The sequence below is a fragment of the Anomaloglossus baeobatrachus genome, chromosome 7, assembly GCF_048569485.1.
Source record: "Anomaloglossus baeobatrachus isolate aAnoBae1 chromosome 7, aAnoBae1.hap1, whole genome shotgun sequence".
Taxonomy (NCBI): Eukaryota; Metazoa; Chordata; class Amphibia; order Anura; family Aromobatidae; genus Anomaloglossus; species Anomaloglossus baeobatrachus.
The window spans coordinates 304,533,291-304,553,807 of record NC_134359.1 but is presented as its reverse complement, the minus strand read 5'-3'; the positions used below and the strand labels follow the sequence as shown (position 1 = coordinate 304,553,807).

At 46.0% G+C, this 20,517-nt stretch overlaps 1 protein-coding gene across 1 annotated transcript; it reads right to left on the bottom strand.

Moving 5' to 3' along the window:
- Positions 1-4,253: 4,253 nt before the first annotated feature.
- Positions 4,254-19,731, bottom strand: LOC142246568 (uncharacterized). Its single transcript, XM_075319635.1, has 4 exons — positions 19,383-19,731; positions 17,958-18,081; positions 7,852-7,925; positions 4,254-6,407 (listed from the first exon to the last, which is right to left on the bottom strand). Exons 1-4 carry the CDS (start codon positions 19,693-19,695, stop codon positions 6,025-6,027), a joined length of 894 nt encoding a protein of 297 aa, XP_075175750.1. The 5' UTR covers positions 19,696-19,731; the 3' UTR covers positions 4,254-6,024.
- Between the last annotated feature and the right edge of the window lie 786 nt (positions 19,732-20,517).

Genomic DNA, 20,517 nt, shown 5'->3' with positions numbered 1-20,517 from the left:
CAGGCCATATTGAGCCCCCTCTTCACCCAGCCTAATACACCAGTCATGGTTGTCATGCCCTGATGGCGGCCCTGTCTATACCATATCCGGAGGTTTTCTCAAACCCAATTACTAACACCTCGCTTACAAGCCAATTTTCCAGTCTATAAGAGGCTATGGTCACTATCCTACTGAGTGGGGGGCTACAGAGGAATTATACTGTGCATGGTGGCATCAAATTATGTATGGCTTTGGGGGCATCGTACTGTATATAAGAGGCTTTGGTCAATATCTTACTGTGTGGGAGGCTATGGGCGCATCATACTATATATATGGGGTCTGTGGGGGAATCATACTGTGTATGGGGGGCTGTGGGGGCATCATATTGTGTATGGAGGCTGTGGGGCTATCAGACTGTATATGGGGCCTGTGGGGGCATCAGACTGTACATGGGGGCTGTGGGGGCATCATACTGTGTATGGGGGCTGTCGGGGCATCATACTGTATATGGGGCTTTGGGGGCATCATATTGTATAGGGGGGCTGTGGGGGCATCATACTGTATATGTGGGCTGTGGGGGCATCATACTGTACATATGAGAATATGGTCACTATCCTACTGTGTGGGCAGCTATGGAGGCTCATACGATGTATATACCATATATATTGTATATAGTATGTTGGGGACAGAATGAAGAGATCAGCGTAAAGGGCAGTCTGGAGATAGAAATCTTGAATACATATATATACCTAATTGTGCAAATATTTCCCCGGTCTCATACTCGTTCATGACGGAGCAGCCCCGGTTGTCCACCAGAGTGAGGGTGTCGGTGAGCTCGTAGGTGATCCTCTCCGTGGTGTTACCACCATCATTGCTCTTCACGTCAGCGTAGGTCTTGTACTCACCATCTCCTGGTCTATATTACATTACTGATGTATCTTACATCACTGCAGATATAAAGCCGGACGGACAGGAGAACATCCTCCATATTAACCATTACACCGCCTCTTTGTGTGTGTGTCTACGAATATCTTATTACTAGGAACAGGGGCAGAGTTGGGGTGATAACGATCAGGAGCCCAAACCCCAAGGAACATGTCCTCCCCCCACCAAAAATAAAACTCTACACACATCCAACCATATGCACGCTGTACAGGATAACTGCTGCAATATCAGGTCTAGAAATATCCTCAAAGTATGCAAAGAAATAATGCCGCAATACCAAGACTCCTACATAGTGAAGAAATAATCCTTCTATGTAACAAAACAAACTATACAAAGACCATTATCACCAATAATACCCCCATACAAGGCAGAAATAATACCACCACACCACGACCACTACATAGTGAAGAAATAATACTTCTATGTAACAAAACAAACTATACAAAGACCATTATCACCAATAATACCTCCATACAAGGCAGAAGTAATGCCGCAATACCAAGACTCCTACATAGTGAAGAAATAATCCTTCTATGTAACAAAACAAACTATACAAAGACCATTATCACCAATAATACCTCCATACAAGGCAGAAGTAATGCCGCAATACCAAGACTCCTACATAGTGAAGAAATAATCCTTCTATGTAACAAAACAAACTATACAAAGACCATTATCACCAATAATACCTCCATACAAGGCAGAGATAATACCGCCACACCACGACCATTACATAGTGAAGAAATAATACTTCTATGTAACAAAACAAACTATACAAAGACCATTATCACCAATAATACCTCCATACAAGGCAGAGATAATACCGCCACACCACGACCACTACGTAGTGAAGAAATAATCCTTCTATGTAACAAAACAAACTATACAAAGACCATTATCACCAATAATACCTCCATACAAGGCAGAGATAATACCGCCACACCACGACCATTACATAGTGAAGAAATAATACTTCTATGTAACAAAACAAACTATACAAAGACCATCATCACCAATAATACCTCCATACAAGGCAGAGATAATACCGCCACACCACGACCACTACATAGTGAAGAAATAATACTTCTATGTGTGCCGCCCCTACAGCAGCCGAACTGCTTGGATCCGGGATTGCTGCTGTGGCTCGAGGGTCTCCGGACCCGGGGTCCTGCGGCCACTCAAATGTAAAAGGGGGTATTTACAGGGAATAAGAGTCTGTGTCGCCACCCGTGGCTCGCGGTAAGGGCAGTACCACCGCTGCCGATGGGAGTACCTGGGGGAGATGGAGTGGGACAGCCAGGTGTCAGTCCCTCCATGGGTAAGGGAGGCCTCGGGACTCTGGATGGTGGCGGATTGGGGAGCGTGGTGCAGGCCGGACACAGGGGAGGACAATGTACTCACTCAGGTTGTGTTGGTGTAGTTGAGGGGAGCACGTCTGGGATCCGTCCCCTTTAGTGTTCCTGTAGTAATCCGGGCCTTCCTCCATGTACTGTGTTTTAGAAGCTCTGAGTGACCCCTCGGCCTGAAGCTTTCGGGTCCCGCTCCCTATAGTTAAATAGAGGAGCTGTGCTCTCGATGCCTGACACTTGGGATTTCGGTATGCAGCATAAGCTGGAAAGCCCTATCCCCCTCGTTGTGTTGCTGCCTTCGATCTCTGAGTTCTTGGGGAAAGTTCATGAAGATACTATCCTGTGCAGGTTAATTATCAGATTGTGTGAAGCAACTCGCTGATCTAGGGTCCTGTACCCCGCCGTGTTTGGTCCCGATTCGGTTACTAGGTAGTCCGGTGCCGACCGTTCTCCAAAACTAAGCCTGGCACCTTTCTCCAAAACCCTGCGAGCGGGTCTCCGACTCCTCCGGTCCCAGACCACTGTCTGTAGAAGCAGCAGACGATGCTGATTTGGTGGCCGGTGGTTGGGTAGGCCTAGTAGTTTGCATTTTAGCAGTAATGCATGTTGGTTGCACATGTGCCGTAGTAGTCAAATTATTTGAATTTTTGCCTCTACTGAGTTGTTTACACCGCTGACAGATAATGGAAGTTGGGTCATCCTTTGCGGTCTCAAAAAAGGCCCAGGCTACACAACCCTTCCTGCGAACTACAGACCAATGCGTATTGTTGGCCACAGCCAGAGTTGTGGCTGAGGATGCAGGGCTTCTCATGGTTGCATCACGTGTTTGTGCGGGAATCACCACCGTAATATCCTCCTCTTCCTCCTCCTCATCTGCTGAGCTACTAAGCTGCATGCCTCTGGGTTCATACCAAGTGGGATCTACAACTTCATCGTGAGGCTCTATGTTGTACCCCTCCTCCTCTTCCTAACCTGACATCACAAACAGTACGTGGGCACCTCAGGTATCTGAGTCTCATCATCATCACCTCCACCCCCAGTGGTTACCGTCACTTAATGAGGATAGAGATCCTGCTGGGACCCTACTTCGTCCGAGCTAGGATCCAACTGATGAAGATTTGGGGCATCGGTGCAGATACTTTCCTCCTCCGCAACAGAGAGGGGGGGAGCCAGCACTGCCTGAGAATGGCATGCAAAAAAAATTATTTTAGTGTAAATTCACAATTATTCCAACTGTACTATAATGCAAATTGAGACTTTTAGCAAATGATTGATCAATAATTTGAGCCACCCCTGCCAATGTCAAGGCAAATCTCTATAGGGGGGTCCTACTCTATGTTTATATTTTCAATGTGCCATACGGCTAACTAATTAAATTAAAAGCAAATACGGTTCTGCTTTTAATTTAATTAGTTAGCCGTATGGCACATTGAAAATATAAATATAGAGTAGGACCCCCCTATAGAGATTTGTATTGACATTGGCAGGGGTGGCTCAAATTATACCATTTGCTAAAACTCTCAATTTGCGTTATAGTACAGTTCGAATAATGGTGAATTTACACTAAAAAATATATTTTTTTTTTGCATGGCATTCTCAGGCAGTGCTGGCTCCCCCCTCTCTGTTTTCCTCCTCCGCAGTCTGGGAATCTTTGGAGCGGACCTGTGATGGCCATGGGATGCAATGTGTGCTCAGCTCATGTGTGGTCCTCCACAGCCGGTTTGCCGGTTGGAGATTTGTGACGCGGCTATAAACAAGTGTAATTGGGGCGGCACATCTGAGGAATGACCTGTGTGATGTGGAGGAGGAGGAAGAGGAGGAGAAGCTTCATGAAACTCACAGCCAGTGCGACTAAATACGCTGCGTAACCGCGCACGATGGGGGATACTGCTACCATAGACATCTATTGGGATTCAGAAAATATGCAGGTAAAATGAGATAAAAATGGATAATCATAAAAGACACAGGCCAACGGCGGCGGCAATGTTTAATAAGCGGAGACCGCGGCATATAACACTGTTTCTCTAGTAAAGTTGAGTGATTGTCAGAATTCGATTATTCGCAGATTGCTGTATAAGAGTCCTCCGGAGACGGCGCGCGTCATGGTGGCGTGTATATCCGCGCCACACTTCAGGCACATTACACCACTGCAGGATTTGTAAACTGTGTCAATAAAAAAATATCCAACTGTTTTGTGTATACAGCTCTTATTCAGACTTATGCGTTGCCATGGTAACAGTCCGCACCATCCTGCATAGACTTTTAGATTTTATGCTTATTTTCTTGCAGAATACTTTCCATCACTACACATAAGCCATGTTTGGCTATGGCAGGCGGGGGAGGGGGAGGGACCTTTTTTTCTGTCGGGGGCATTTGGATATTTATAACTTAATTTGTTGCCATACAAAATGATCAACTTGGCATTTCCCCGGCTACATTTTATCTGGTTCTCTTTGGTGACGCATGATGTTAGGTGATATTGATGATACTAGTCGAATCTGCTATTCCACATTTTCATTGGTGTGAAGCGCAGTTAACACTTTAAGATTAATTTTTGAAAGAACTCAAAGCAATATGTTGTGAACAACTCAACAAAGAGAGGTCTGCAGTATACATTACATAGAAGACACTAAGACTGCTGTATACAACACATAGGAGGCACTGAGACTACTGTATATATATCACATAGGAGACACTGACACTGCTGTATACATCACATAGGAGACACTAAGACTGCTGTATATACATCACATAGGAGACACTGAGACTGCAGTATACATTACATAGAAGACACTGAGACTGCTGTATACAACACATAGGAGGCACTGAGACTACTGTATATATATCACATAGGAGACACTGACACTGCTGTATACATCACATAGGAGACCCTAAGACTGCTGTATATACATCACATAGGAGACACTGAGACTGCTGTATACATCACATAGGAGACACTAAGACTGCTGTATACATCACATAGGAGACACTAAGACTGCTGTATATACATCACATAGGAGATGCTGGTGCTACTGTATATAGATCACATAGGAGACACTGAGACTGCTGTATATATCACATAGGAGACACTGAGACTGCTGTCTATGTATCACATAGGAGACACTAAAACTGCTGCATATACATCACATAGGAGACCCTAAGACTACTGTATATACATCACATAGGAGACACTAAGACTGCTGTATATACATCATATAGGAGATGCTGGTGCTACTGTATATAGATCACATAGGAGACACTGAGGCTGTAGCATATACATCACAAGAGACACAGGGGCTTATACATCATGGTAGTTGCTGTGGCTGCTGCTATTGTCTTTGTTCCTGGGACTGAAAGGCAGACTTCATCCACAAAGTACGCCCGGGCCAGAATCAGGGTGTAATTGTTCATTGCACGTGCCACCATATTCAGTAGTGAATGCTGCATGTATGTGCTCACAGTGTAAAGATCAATTAAAGGGCCAGCAGCTGGCAAAATGTGGCAGATGGCCTGAGTACTGCGGTCCCTGTGAATTTGCTTGGGGACAGGTAAAAGGACATATATGGCCCGTGGGCTGGAGGTTCCCTATCCCTGATCTAAGGTCTCAGACTCAGACTACACAAGATTTGTTTGTAGTCTGTTACCAAAGAGATGCATAATTCTGCATGGTAGCTGTAAACACAAAACAATAGGATATGATATAATGGGCGGACTAAAAAACGTGCAGTAGAAACTTGTGTCCTCATCTTATTTACTGGAAAAGACATTTATTTCCTGACTCTTTTTGCGGTTTCTCCGCCTCTTTGCGCCTTGCTTCCTCTCGGAGCTTTTTCTCCACATCCTCTCCTTTCTTTCTCAATTCTCTTTCATACACAAAATTAAGGACAAATTGTTTCCTCTTCTCTCTTTCATCCTCAGGAGAAGACATTCTTTCCATTCGGAATTCAATGTCTCTAATGACTTCGATGTAGAGCTTCAGAACATCTTCATGTTTTCCTCTGGTCTTCAAGTGATCTTCAGGGGTGAAGTTTTCCAGAGCGAAGATCCTCTCCACATCCATGTCCTCAAACCTGGCCCGCACGGCTCTCAGATTAGGGTTGGTCTTATGGGTGAGAAGGACCAAAGGGCATATTCCTGCAAAAGAAGGGAGGTTCTCCTGAGTATGAAATCAGGACTAAAGGCCCCGTTACACGCAGTGATCTCGCTAGCAAGCGTACCGGCCCCCGTCGTTTGTGCGTCACGGGCAAATCACTACCCCTGGCGCACAATATCGTTCGGAGCCGTCACATGGACTTACCTGACCAGCGACGTCGCTGTGGCCGGCAAACCGCCTCCTTTCTAAGGGGGCGGATCGTGCAGCATCACAGCGGCGTCACTAAGCAGCCACCCAATAGAAGCAGAGGGGCGGAGATGAGCGGCCGTAACATCCCGCACACCTCCTTCCTTCCACATTGCCGGCAGCCGCAGGTACGATGTAGTTTGTCGTTCCCGCGGTGTCACACGTAGCGATGTGTGCTGCCTTGGGAACGACCAACAACCTACGTCCTCAATAATCAACGATCTTTTGAAAATGAACGACGTGTGAGTATTTTTGGTGAGTTTTTCCATCGTTAACGGCCGCTCGTTGGTGTCACACGCAACGACGTCGCTAACGATGCCGGATGTGCGTCACGGAATCCGTGACCCCGGCGATATATCGTTAATATGTCGTTGCGTGTGACGGGCCTTAAGACATCCTGCAGAATTCATGGTGGAGCAAAAATGAAAGATCTAGAAGAGGAAATGTAGGAGTTTATACAATGTTACACCGGAAATATATATATATAACATTAGAGAAATGTTTCAGAAAGTATCACAAGAAGGAAACAGGAAGATCCAAGACTTAGGGGTACTTTGCACGTTGCGACATCGCACCTGCGCTATCGTCGGGGTCAAATGGAAAGTGACGCACATCCGGCGCCGGTAACGACGTTGCAAAGTGTAAAGCCTAGATGCGCCGATAAATGACCGCAAAAGCGTCCTAAATCGTCGATCTGTGTAGCGTCGGTCATTTCCATAATGTCAGATCGACCACTGTTACGATGTTGTTCCTCGTTCCTGCGGCAGCGCACATCGCTGTGTGTGAAGCCGCAGGAGCGAGGAACATCTCCGACCTGCCTCCACCTGCTATGCGGAAGGAAGGAGGTGGGCGGGATGTTACGTCCCGCTCATCTCCGCCCCTCCGCTTCTATTTGACGCCTGCCATGTGAAATCGCTGTGACGCCGCACGACCCGCCCCCTTAATAAGGAGGCGGTTCGCCGGCCAGAGCGACGTCGCAGGGCAGGTAAGTGCGTGTGACGCTGCCGTAGCGATAATGTTCGCTACGGCAGCTATCACCAGATATCGCATGCGCGACGGGGGCGGGGACTATCGCGCTCGGCATCGCAGCATCGGCTAGCAATGTCGCAGCGTGCAAAGTACCCCTTAGCCCTGACCGGCTGCCTCGCTTTATTCTAAATAAGATTGTTGGAAAATCAGAATATTCTGCAGATAAAGAAGAAACCCCATAAACAGCTGGCCGTCCAGATCTATGGTTACCTGTGAGGTTCCTGGCAGTGTCTAGGAGGGCCTTTATTTCGGGCACTTCTTCAGAAGTGAGTCCTTTTTTCACACTGGAAATGTGACATTTTTTAAAGTTATTATTACAAATATAAAAATCCAACAGAATCTTTCCTTACACTAATTATCATTAACCTAAACAGGTTTCTGAGGGAATAAAAAAATAATAATAATAGAATTTGCATCAAAAAAAATATCACACTCATTAAATTGTTTATTTTTACAAAAATAAACAAAATCTGACAAAAATCTGTCATGGAATCCTACACTGTTAATAATAACAATGCATGTGACCATTCACATCAAAAGGGATGAGTTCCCTGGGTATTTATTTTCATCTAATACTGTCTATCTGATCAAATACAGGCGATACCAGGAGTGCTGTGGTAAGAAGAGACTGCTCACACTGCTGTCCACCCTGCCTATCTGACCTAATACAGGCAATACCAGGAGTGCTGAGGTAAGAAGAGACTGCTCACACTGCTGTCCACCCTGCCTATCTGACCTAATACAGGCAATACCAGGAGTGCTGAGGTAAGAAGAGACTGCTCACACTGCTGTCCTCCTGCCTATCTGACCTAATACAGGCAATACCTGGAGTGCTGTGGTAAGAAGAGACTGCTCACACTGCTGTCCACCCTGCCTATCTGACCTAATACAGGCAATACCAGGAGTGCTGAGGTAAGAAGAGACTGCTCACACTGCTGTCCACCCTGCCTATCTGACCTAATACAGGCAATACCAGGAGTGCTGAGGTAAGAAGAGACTGCTCACACTGCTGTCCTCCTGCCTATCTGACCTAATACAGGCAATACCTGGAGTGCTGAGGTAAGAAGAGACTACTCACACTGCTGTCCACCCTGTTTACTCCAGATACCTGGAGTGCTGAGGTAAGAAGAGACTGCTCACACTGCTGTCCTCCTGTCTACCTGATGCAATACTGGCGATACCAGGAGTGCTGAGGTAAGAAAAGGCTGCTCACACTGCTGTCCTCCTGCCTATCTGACCTAATACAGGCAATACCTGGAGTGCTGAGGTAAGAAGAGACTGCTCACACTGCTGTCCACCCTGTTTACTCCAGATACCTGGAGTACTGAGGTAAGAAGAGACTGCTCTCACTGCTGTCCACCCTGTTTACTCCAGATACCTGGAGTGCTGAGGTAAGAAGATACTGCTCACACTGCTGTCCACTCTGTTTACTCCAGATACCTGGAGTGCTGAGGTAAGAAGAGACTGCTCACACTGCTGTCCACCCTGTTTACTCCAGATACCTGGAGTTCTGAGGTAAGAAGAGACTGCTCACACTGCTGTCCACCCTGTTTACTCCAGATACCTGGAGTGCTGAGGTAAGAAGAGACTGCTCACACTGCTGTCCACCCTGATTACTCCAGATACCTGGAGTTCTGAGGTAAGAAGAGACTGCTCACACTGCTGTCCACCCTGTTTACTCCAGATACCTAGAGTGCTGAGGTAAGAAGAGACTGCTCACACTGCTGTCCACCCTGTTTACTCCAGATACCTGGAGTTCTGAGGTAAGAAGAGACTGCTCACACTGCTGTCCACCCTGTTTACTCCAGATACCTGGAGTGCTGAGGTAAGAAGAGACTGCTCACACTGCTGTCCTCCTGTCTACCTGATCCAATACTGGTGATGCCAGGAGTGCTGAGGTAAGAAAAGGCTGCTCACACTGCTGTCCTCCTGCCTATCTGACCTAATACAGGCAATACCTGGAGTGCTGAGGTAAGAAGAGACTGCTCACACTGCTGTCCACCCTGTTTACTCCAGATACCTGGAGTACTGAGGTAAGAAGAGACTGCTCTCACTGCTGTCCACCCTGTTTACTCCAGATACCTGGAGTGCTGAGGTAAGAAGATGCTGCTCACACTGCTGTCCACTCTGTTTACTCCAGATACCTGGAGTGCTGAGGTAAGAAGAGACTGCTCACACTGCTATCCACCCTGTTTACTCCAGATACCTGGAGTTCTGAGGTAAGAAGAGACTGCTCACACTGCTGTCCACCCTGTTTACTCCAGATACCTGTAGTTCTGAGGTAAGAAGAGACTGCTCACACTGCTGTCCACCCTGTTTACTCCAGATACCTGGAGTGCTGAGATAAGAAGAGACTGCTCACACTGCTGTCCTCCTGCCTATCTGACCTAATACAGGCAATACCAGGAGTGCTGAGGTAAGAAGAGGCTGCTCACACTGCAGTCCACCATGACTATCTGATGTAATAGAGGAGATACCAGGAGTGCTGAGGTAAGAAGAGGCTGCTCACACTGCTGTCCATCATATCTGATCTAATACTGGAGATACCCTCTCTGACTCTATCCTACCTCTGTCCTCGATATCTTCACTCCGTGACACAGACAGTGCCACCATTTTCTACAATGCCACTCTCACATCAGCTATTGATTCAGTTGCTCCCCTTGTGCACGGCAGAGTGAGATGAATCAATAGACAACCCTGGCACAACAGCCTCTCTAAAAAAGTTCGGCAAGTGTCTAGGGCTGCAGAGCGGCGCTGGTAGAAAACGCACTCCCAGGAAGACTTCACCACATTCAAAAATGCAATTCACACATTTCGCTCGGCCCTCACCTCCGCTAAACAGGAATACTTCAGAAACCTCATATCCTCTTTAACACACAACCCCAAACAGCTATTCAATACTTTCACCTCCCTCCTTCGCCCACCGCTGCCCCCTCCAACCTCCCTCATCTCTGCAGAAGAATTTGCCACATATTTCAAAGAAAAGATCGACCAAACCAGACAAGTCTTCTCTGCTCAATCATCACAACCCCCTCATATAACAGACCACTGCTCCTCCCCCATAAACTTCCTCCCCACCATCACCGAAGGAGAGCTCGCACATCTTCTCTCAAAAGCGCACCTCACCACCTGCGCACATGACCCCATCCCACCTCCTCCCCAACCTCACCACTATCCTTATTCCAGCCTTATCCCATCTCTTCAACCTATCCTTAACCTCTGGTACCTTCCCCTCTGCCTTTAAACATGCAACAGTCACACCTATCCTAAAGAAACCTTCCCTCGATTCAACCTCTACTACCAGCTATCGGCCCATATCGCTACTCCCATTCGCCTCAAAACTCCTGGAACAGCACGTCCATGCTGAACTTCCCTCCCACCTCTCCTCTAACTCTCTCTTTGACAACCTACAGTCCGGCTTCCATCCACATCATTCCACTGAAACTGCCCTGACTAAAATCACAAATGACTTACTGCCAAAGCTAACAGCCACTTCTCCATACTTCACCTTCTAGACCTGTCCTCAGCCTTTGACCAGGAGTTCTGAAGTAAGAAGAGACTGCTCACACTGCTGTCCACCCTGTCTATCTGATCTAATACAGGCAATACCAGGAGTGCTGAGGTAAGAAGAGGCTGCTCACACTGCTGTTTTCCTGTCTACCTGATCTAATACAGGCAATACCAGGAGTGCTGAGGTTAGAAGGGGCTGCTCACACTGCTGTGCACCCTGTCAACCTGATGTAATACAGGAGATACTAGGAGTGCTGAGGTAAGAAGAGGCTGCTCACACTGCTGTCCACCCTTCTACCTGATGTAATACAGGAGATATCAGGAGTGCTGATGTAAGAAGAGGCTGCTCACACTGCTCTCCACCCTGTTTACTCCAGATATTTGGAATGCTGAGGTAAGACGAGACTGCTCACACTGCTGTCCTCCTGTCTACCTGATCTAATACAGGCAATACCAGGAGTGCTGAGGTTAGAAGGGGCTGCTCACACTGCTGTGCACCCTGTATACCTGATGTAATACAGGAGATACTAGGAGTGCTGAGGTAAGAAGAGGCTGCTCACACTGCTGTCCACCCTTCTACCTGATGTAAAACAGGAGATATCAGGAGTGTTGATGTAAGAAGAGGCTGCTCACACTGCTGTCCACCCTTCTACCTGATGTAATACAGGAGATATCAGGAGTGCTGATGTAAGAAGAGGCTGCTCACACTGCTGTCCACCCTGTTTACTCCAGATATTTGCAGTGCTGAGGTAAGACGAGACTGCTCACACTGCTGTCCTCCTGTCTACCTGATGTAATACAGGAGATACCAGGAGTGCTGAGGTAAGAAGAGACTGATTAACAAAATTAGACAGGCACCACAAAGTACAAAGAAGTACAGATACAAGCACCGGAACTCTAATGAAAAAGATGTGCTACTCCTGTATATCCAAAGTGATACATATTTTATTAAACACAGTGCAAATATAAAACCATTAAAACACAAAACACAATTCCCCTTTACAATAAATAGGGGATCCTCTCCCACAATCTCTATACAATATCACAAGGGAGCTGACTGGATGTAAAATCCATGCAGGGTAATGTAATGAGTACAATATTGCACAAACAGTGTATGAAAAACATAGCATATAACCAGAGATATTTACCATAATGGTGGTGGTTAAGTCAAATGACCAAAGAAATAACCTTAAAAGGATAAGCAGTCAGAAGGAGTGAGGAGGTTAAAAACCCAATACAAGGAGTCCTGAGGTAAGAAGAGGCTGTTCACACTGCTGTCCACCCTGTCTATCTGATATAATATTAGAGATACCAGGGTGCTGAGGCTGAGGTAATAAGAGGCTGCTCATACTGCTGTCCACCCTGTCTTTTTCATATAATACTGGAGATACCAGCGATGCAGAGTTTTGATGCTTTTTTTTTTTTTTGCCAGGTGGTGTAGTTTGGGTGCAGGAATATGCTGTAGAAATTTCAGTACCAAATCTACATCTCTTGGCAAAAAAACAGTTTTCTGCCAGGATATGTAGGTCTGTGAACTCAGTGGTGTCACCTGAGGTGAGGTTACTAAGTTCATTGAGGTCCCCTGAAGTTATGTTACCTGCGGTCACAGGTGGAGGTCCATGGGAACCTCCAGCTGTGACTGCAAATAATATGAGTAATGTTACCGCTGATTGCTGCTCATTCACTACCTGAAGTTACAGTTGTTCTATGGCTGCTCGCTTTCAGTTCAGATGTAGCAGAGCCAGGATTGTTGTGGGACCTCATGTGGTTTACCTCGGACCTTCAGGGGTATTGTTGGGGTTAATAAATTGGTGAAAGAGAGTGGGGTTTTGTCTTTTATTTCAAACTAGCTGTAGCACCCAGTGTTGCCCGAGATAGTAACTGTCTCTCTGTTTCTCTCCCAGTCTCTGTGTGTCTGTCTGCCTCTCTCTTTATTTCTTCATCTGTCTGTCTGTCTCTCTTTCCCTGTCTGTCTGTCTCTCTTTCCCTGTCTATCTATCTCTTTCCCTGTCTGTCTCTCTATCTCTTTCCCTGTATGTCTCTCTCTCTCTTTCCCTGTCTGTCTCTCTATCTCTTTCCCTGTATGTCTCTCTATCTCTTTCCCTGTCTGTCTCTCTATCTCTTTATCTGTCTGTCTCTCTATCTCTTTCCCTGTCTGTCTCTCTGTCTGTCTCTCTATCTCTTTCCCTGTCTGTCTTTCTATCTCTTTCCCTGTCTGTCTTTCTATCTCTTTCCCTGTCTGTCTCTGTCTCTCTTTCCCTGTCTGTCTCTCTATCTCTTTCCCTGTTTGTCTCTCTATTTCCCTGTCTGTCTCTCTATCTCTTTCCCTGTCTGTCTCTCTATCTCTTTCCCTGTCTGTCTCTCTATCTCTTTCCCTGTCTGTCTCTCTATCTCTTTCCCTGTCTGTCTCTCTATCTCGTTCTCTGTCTGTCTCTCTTTCTGTCTCTCTATCTCTTTCCCTGTCTGTCTCTCTATCTCTTCCCCTGTCTGTCTCTCTATCTCTTTCCCTGTCTGTCTCTCTATTTCTTTCCCTGTTTGTCTCTGTCTCTTTCCCTGTCTGTCTCTGTCTCTCTTTCCCTGTCTGTCTATCTCTTTCCCTGTCGGTTTCTCTATCTCTTTCCCTTTCTGTCTTTGTCTCTCTTTCCCTGTCTGTCTCTCTATCTCTTTCCCTGTCTGTCTCTCTATCTCTTTCCCTGTCTGTCTCTCTATCTCTTTCCCTGTCTGTCTCTCTGTCTGTCTCTCTATCTCTTTCCCTGTCTGTCTCTCTGTCTGTCTCTCTTTCTGTCTCTCTATCTCTTTCCCTGTCTGTCTCTCTATTTCTTTCCCTGTTTGTCTCTGTCTCTTTCCCTGTATGTCTCTGTCTCTCTTTCCCTGTCTGTCTCTCTATCTCTTTCCCTGTCTGTCTCTCTATCTCTTTCCCTTTCTGTCTCTGTCTCTCTTTCCCTGTCTGTCTCTCTATCTCTTTCCCTGTCTGTCTCTCTATCTCTTTCCCTGTCTGTCTCTGTCTCTCTTTCCCTGTCTGTCTCTCTACCTCTTTCCCTGTCTGTCTCTCTATCTCTTTCCCTGTATGTCTCTCTATCGCTTTCCCTGTCTGTCTCTCTATCTCTTTCCCTGTCTGTCTCTCTATCTCTTTCCCTGTCTGTCTCTCTATCTCTTTCCCTGTCTGTCTCTCTGTCTGTCTCTCTATCTCTTTCCCTGTCTGTCTTTCTATCTCTTTCCCTGTCTGTCTCTGTCTCTCTTTCCCTGTCTGTCTCTGTCTCTCTTTCCCTGTCTGTCTCTCTATCTCTTTCCCTGTCAGTCTCTCTATTTCTTTCCCTTTCTGTCTCTGTCTCTCTTTCCCTGTCTGTCTCTCTATCTCTTTCCCTGTCTGTCTCTCTATCTCTTTCCCTGTATGTCTCTCTATCTCTTTCCCTGTCTGTCTCTCTATCTCTTTCCCTGCCTGTCTCTCTATCTCTTTCCCTGTCTGTCTCTGTCTCTCTTTCCCTGTCTGTCTCTCTACCTCTTTCCCTGTATGTCTCTCTATCTCTTTCCCTGTCTGTCTCTCTATCTCTTTCCCTGTCTGTCTCTCTATCTCTTTCCCTGTCTGTCTCTCTGTCTGTCTCTCTATCTCTTTTCCTGTCTGTCTTTCTATCTCTTTCCCTGTCTGTCTCTGTCTCTCTTTCCCTGTCTGTCTCTGTCTCTCTTTCCCTGTCTGTCTCTCTATCTCTTTCCCTGTTTGTCTCTCTATTTCCCTGTCTGTCTCTCTATCTCTTTCCCTGTCTGTCTCTCTATCTCTTTCCCTGTCTGTCTCTCTATCTCTTTCCCTGTCTGTTTCTCTGTCTGTCTCTCTCTTTCCCTGTCTGCCTCCCTGTCTGTCTCTCTATCTCTTTCCCTGTTGGTCTCTCTATCTCTTTCCCTGTATGTCTCTCTATCTCTTTCCCTGTCTGTCTCTCTATTTCTTTCCCTGTTTATCTCTGTCTCTCTTTCCCTGTCTGTCTCTCTATCTCTTTCCAGTCTCTGTGTGTCTGTCTGCCTCTCTCTCTATTTCTTCATCTGTCTTTCTGTCTCTCTATCTCTTTCCCTGTCGGTCTCTGTCTCTCTTTCCCTGTCTTTCTCTGTCTCTCTTTCCCTGTCTGTCTCTGTCTTTCTTTCCCTGTCTGTCTATCTCTTTCCCTGTCTGTTTCTCTATCTCTTTCCCTGTCTGTCTCTCTATCTCTTTCCCTTTCTGTCTCTGTCTCTCTTTCCCTGTCTGTCTCTCTATCTCTTTCCCTGTCTGTCTCTCTATCTCTTACCCTGTCTGTCTCTGTCTCTCTTTCCCTGTCTGTCTCTCTATCTCTTTCCCTGTCTGTCTCTCTATCTCTTTCCCTATCTGTCTCTCTATCTCTTTCCCTGTCTGTCTATCTCTTCCCCTGTCTGTCTCTCTGTCTGTCTCTCTATCTTTTTCCCTGTCTGTCTCTGTCTCTCTTTCCCTGTCTGTCTCTCTATCTCTTTCCCTATTTGTCTCTCTATTTCCCTGTCTGTCTCTCTATCTCTTTCCCTGTCTGTCTCTCTATCTCTTTCCCTGTCTGTCTCTCTGTCTGTCTCTGTATCTCTTTATCTGTCTGTCTCCCTGTCTGTCTCTCTATCTCTTTCCCTGTCTGTCTCTCTATCTCTTTCCCTGTCTGTCTCTCTATCTCTTTCCCTGTCTGTCTCTCTATCTCTTTCCCTGTCTGACTCTCTATTTCTTTCCTTGTTTGTCTCTGTCTCTCTTTCCCTGTCTGTCTCTCTATCTCTTTCCCTGTCTGTCTCTCTGTCTGTCTCTCTATCTCTTTCCCTGTCTGTCTCTCTATCTCTTTCCAGTCTCTGTGTGTCTGTCTGCCTCTCTCTCTATTTCTTCATCTGTCTTTCTGTCTCTCTATCTCTTTCCCTGTCGGTCTCTGTCTCTCTTTCCCTGTCTTTCTCTGTCTCTCTTTCCTTGTCTGTCTCTGTCTTTCTTTCCCTGTCTGTCTATCTCTTTCCCTGTCTGTTTCTCTATCTCTTTCCCTGTCTGTCTCTCTATCTCTTTCCCTTTCTGTCTCTGTCTCTCTTTCCCTGTCTGTCTCTCTATCTCTTTCCCTGTCTGTCTCTCTATCTCTTACCCTGTCTGTCTCTGTCTCTCTTTCCCTGTCTGTCTCTCTATCTCTTTCCCTGTCTGTCTCTCTATCTCTTTCCCTATCTGTCTCTCTATCTCTTTCCCTGTCTGTCTATCTCTTCCCCTGTCTGTCTCTCTGTCTGTCTCTCTATCTTTTTCCCTGTCTGTCTCTGTCTCTCTTTCCCTGTCTGTCTCTCTATCTCTTTCCCTATTTGTCTCTCTATTTCCCTGTCTGTCTCTCTATCTCTTTCCCTGTCTGTCTCTCTATCTCTTTCCCTGTCTGTCTCTCTGTCTGTCTCTGTATCTCTTTATCTGTCTGTCTCCCTGTCTGTCTCTCTATCTCTTTCCCTGTCTGTCTCTCTATCTCTTTCCCTGTCTGTCTCTCTATCTCTTTCCCTGTCTGTCTCTCTATCTCTTTCCCTGTCTGACTCTCTATTTCTTTCCTTGTTTGTCTCTGTCTCTCTTTCCCTGTCTGTCTCTCTATCTCTTTCCCTGTCTGTCTCTCTGTCTGTCTCTCTATCTCTTTCCCTGTCTGTCTCTCTATCTCTTTCCCTGTTGGTCTCTCGATCTCTTTCCCTGTCTGTCTCTCTATCTCTTTCCCTGTCTGTCTCTCTATTTCTTTCCCTGTTTTTCTCTGTCTCTCTTTTTCTGTCTGTCTCTTTGTCTTTGTCTATCTGTCTATGTCTGTTTCTTTCACTGTCTCTGTCTGTTTGTCTCTTTCCCTGGCTGCATTTTGACACGCCAACATTCTATTTAAGGGCATGGCTGCACATTCTTCTGAAGTTCTGGCTGCACTGTGGCTTCCAGCTTCATTGACTTTATTCTAAGGAGTTTTTTTTGGCAAATAACTGTAAAGCATGGGGTTAAAATTTCCCCTCAAAACATAATCTATGACGTTTCCTGAGTCAAATGGAGTGTCTGTGCAAAATTTCATGATTGTACATGCGACAGTGCAAATTCCTTTAGCGGGCATACACACATACTGTACATACATACACTCAGCTTTATATATTAGATAAAGGATTTTATTCAGTGTTTGTGTTTATTTACTTTCACTTACAGATTAGTAATAGGAGGGTCTCATAGACCCTCCCCATTACTAATCTAGGGCTTAAGGCCACTTTACACACACAGATAAATCTACGGCAGATCTGTGGTTGCAGTGAAATTGTGGACAATCAGTGCCAGGTTTGTGGCTGTGTACAAATGGAACAATATGTCCATGATTTCACTGCAACCACAGATCTGCAAAAGATTTATCTGAGTGTGTAAAGTGGCCTTTAGTGGCAGCTGACATTAATTCCTTATTACCCTGATTGTCACCACACCAGAACAATCGGGAAAAGCCTGGTAAAGTTCCAGGGTTGTCACATCTAATGGTTTCAACAATCTTGGGTGGCTGCAGGCTGCTATTTTTAGGCTGGGAGGGCTCAATAAGCAAGGGTCTCCCTAGCCTAAGAATACCAGCCCCCAGCTGTTGGGCTTTATCGAAGCTGGGTATCAAAACTGATTTACATTTTACAGACCAATGTTTGGGGTTCAGCAGCCATGCTCAATGTTTCGGTTCAAGTCCGATCCCATACCAGACTTTCTTTTACTCTCATCTCTAATACGGAGTGCTTTTTCTGTATTTTTTCTGTATTATTTTCTCACAGCTGTACAGTCTTGTGTATGTGTTTCTATTCAAAGTCTAGGGATGTACAATGCATCCACTTACCTATAGACAAATATAGGATAAATGAAATCTGATGACTGTATGTAGCGCTCGGCCTCCACGATTCTGTCCACCAGTCCGATGCCTTTACTCCATGCCACTGCTTTATTGAGTGGTAGTAGGTTACCTGGAAAATAAAAGATAAATGGAAAAAAAACAGAAGGGCAGTGGAGGACTTGTCTGATCCCCCTCCTGGTTGGGATGTAGCAATACATTATGGAGATAGAGAACATCATTCTCATTGCAGAAATGCAGCAAGTTAGAAACATGATTATGTTATTCCAGTGCATAAATTATAATTGTTAGATCAATGTCGTCTCCAGCCCTAGAAATCCAAAGGTTCTTTTCTGGTTCTGGAGTCAGGACCACAACAAGGAGGAGATGGATGGAGTGGACGGTCGCACATGTTCCCTCCTGTTCCATTATAAATATATGACACTGAGGAGGATTATCTGTGAGTAACACTAAGGGGTACTTTGCACGCTGCGACATCGCTAGCCGATGCTAGCGATGCCGAGCGCGATAGTCCCCGCCCCCGTCGCAGGTGCGATATGTTGTGATAGCTGCCGTAGCGAACATTATCGCTACGGCAGCTTCACACGCACTTACCTGCCCTGCAACGTCGCCCTGGCCGGCGACCCGCCTCCTTACTAAGGGGGCGGGTCGTGCGGCGTCATAGCGACGTCACACGGCAAATGGCCAATAGAAGCGGAGGGGCGGAGATGAGCGGAACGTAAACATCCCGCCCACCTCCTTCCTTCCGCATTGCCGGTGGAGGCAGGTAAGGAGATGTTCCTCGCTCCTGCGGCTTCACACACAGCGATGTGTGCTGCCACAGGAACGAGGAACAACATCGTAACAGCGGTCGTCCCGACATTATGGAAATGACTGACGCTACACAGATCGCCGATTTACGACGCTTTTGCGATCGTTTATCGGCGCATCTAGGCTTTACACCTTGGGACGTCGTTACCGGCGCCGGATGTGCGTCACTTTCCATTTGACCCCGACGATATCGCAGCAGCGATGTCGCAACGTGCAAAGTACCCCTAAAGCCCGCGATCATCGGATCTTCAGGGCCAAAACTCCTTCTTTCCTTAAGTTATCAGCTAAGGAATAACCAGTGGAGGGTAGGAGACAGGTCATCATGATCTAAGGTCCCGGGGCCAGACCCCACCGATCCTACAATCTATACTTATCCGGAGACAATTCATGGGGACAGGAAAATTCTTTTAAAGTTTCCAAAAATTATCTTGAGTAATAATATCTGGTTGTTAATATTCTGATATAATTTTATGTCTGTGAGATGTGGGGAACAAAATATACTTGTTTTTAGACTGATAATTTAGATAAGACAGATCGGCGTAATGACAGATATCTAAAAGATAGAAAGATCGATAGATACGAATCTTGAATACATATATTTACCTAATTGCGCAAATATTTCCCCGGTCTCATACTCGTTCAAGACGGAGCAGCCCCGGTTGTCCACCAGAGTGAGGGTGTCGGTGAGCTCGTAGGTGATCCTCTCCGTGGTGTTACCACCATCATTGCTCTTCACGTCAGCGTAGATCTTGAACTCGGTGTCATCCAGGACGTACTTACAGGTGTTGATGAAGGACGATTTCCCATGACCCAAATACCCAAAGATCTGGAGGAGGACTCGGGAGAAGCCCTTATTGTTACAGTCCTTAATATTGAAGTTATTGATGAAGTTGGTCATTTCAGGAATGGTCTTCATGGTGCTCACCGGGAGAAGCTCGGAGTCTCGACTTCTTCAATGTCCAAGGGTGGAGTGAAGATGTGGAATGTTGGCTGGTGTTTTTGCAGTCAGAAAAATGAAAGTGAAATTTGTTATAGGTGTTGGTATTATGGACGTAATAAAGTGCCCCACCTCAGATATCAGTTACTATTTACTGGATTATACGATTTTACTTTAGATCTTAGGTCACTGCAGGTGTAAATAAGGACAAACCTGAGAGCGATCCTCATATTAACCATTAGACTGCTGCTTTACTAGAACGGAGAGTAGACTCAGAAATGTCCTTGCACTGACTTTTACTTTAACTCTGCAGGCCCACAGGTTAGATGATAAATAGACAAATACAATCGGCCAATCCTCTGACACCCAACAGAAAAAAGGACAGAAGACGTGTTCCCTCCGCGCTGCTGCTGAAGACTTTCCAAGGAAGATCCAGGACACCAGTGGAGAGAAGTGGTGTTTATTCAACGCGTTTCAATCCCATTCCCAGCTTCTTTACACTGTGGTTCTTTCCTGAAGAAGAAGCTTGTAATGGCTTTGAGACACGTTGAGTCAAACACCTGCTCAAGTTTTATTTTCAAGGGAGAAATCTTGGCATCAACTCTCTCCTCTCTCCCAGATAAACACACATGAACGCTTCACCAACCGACCCCTCATGCTAAGCCTAATACCTAACCCTGCCCGTACCATCAGCCCTTATCTCAACCCTAAGTATTACCTGAACTTTAGCCTTAAGATGACTCAAATAATTAAGCTAAATACCTTGTAGAAATCCCTGAGCTCCTCTAGTTCTGCCACTCA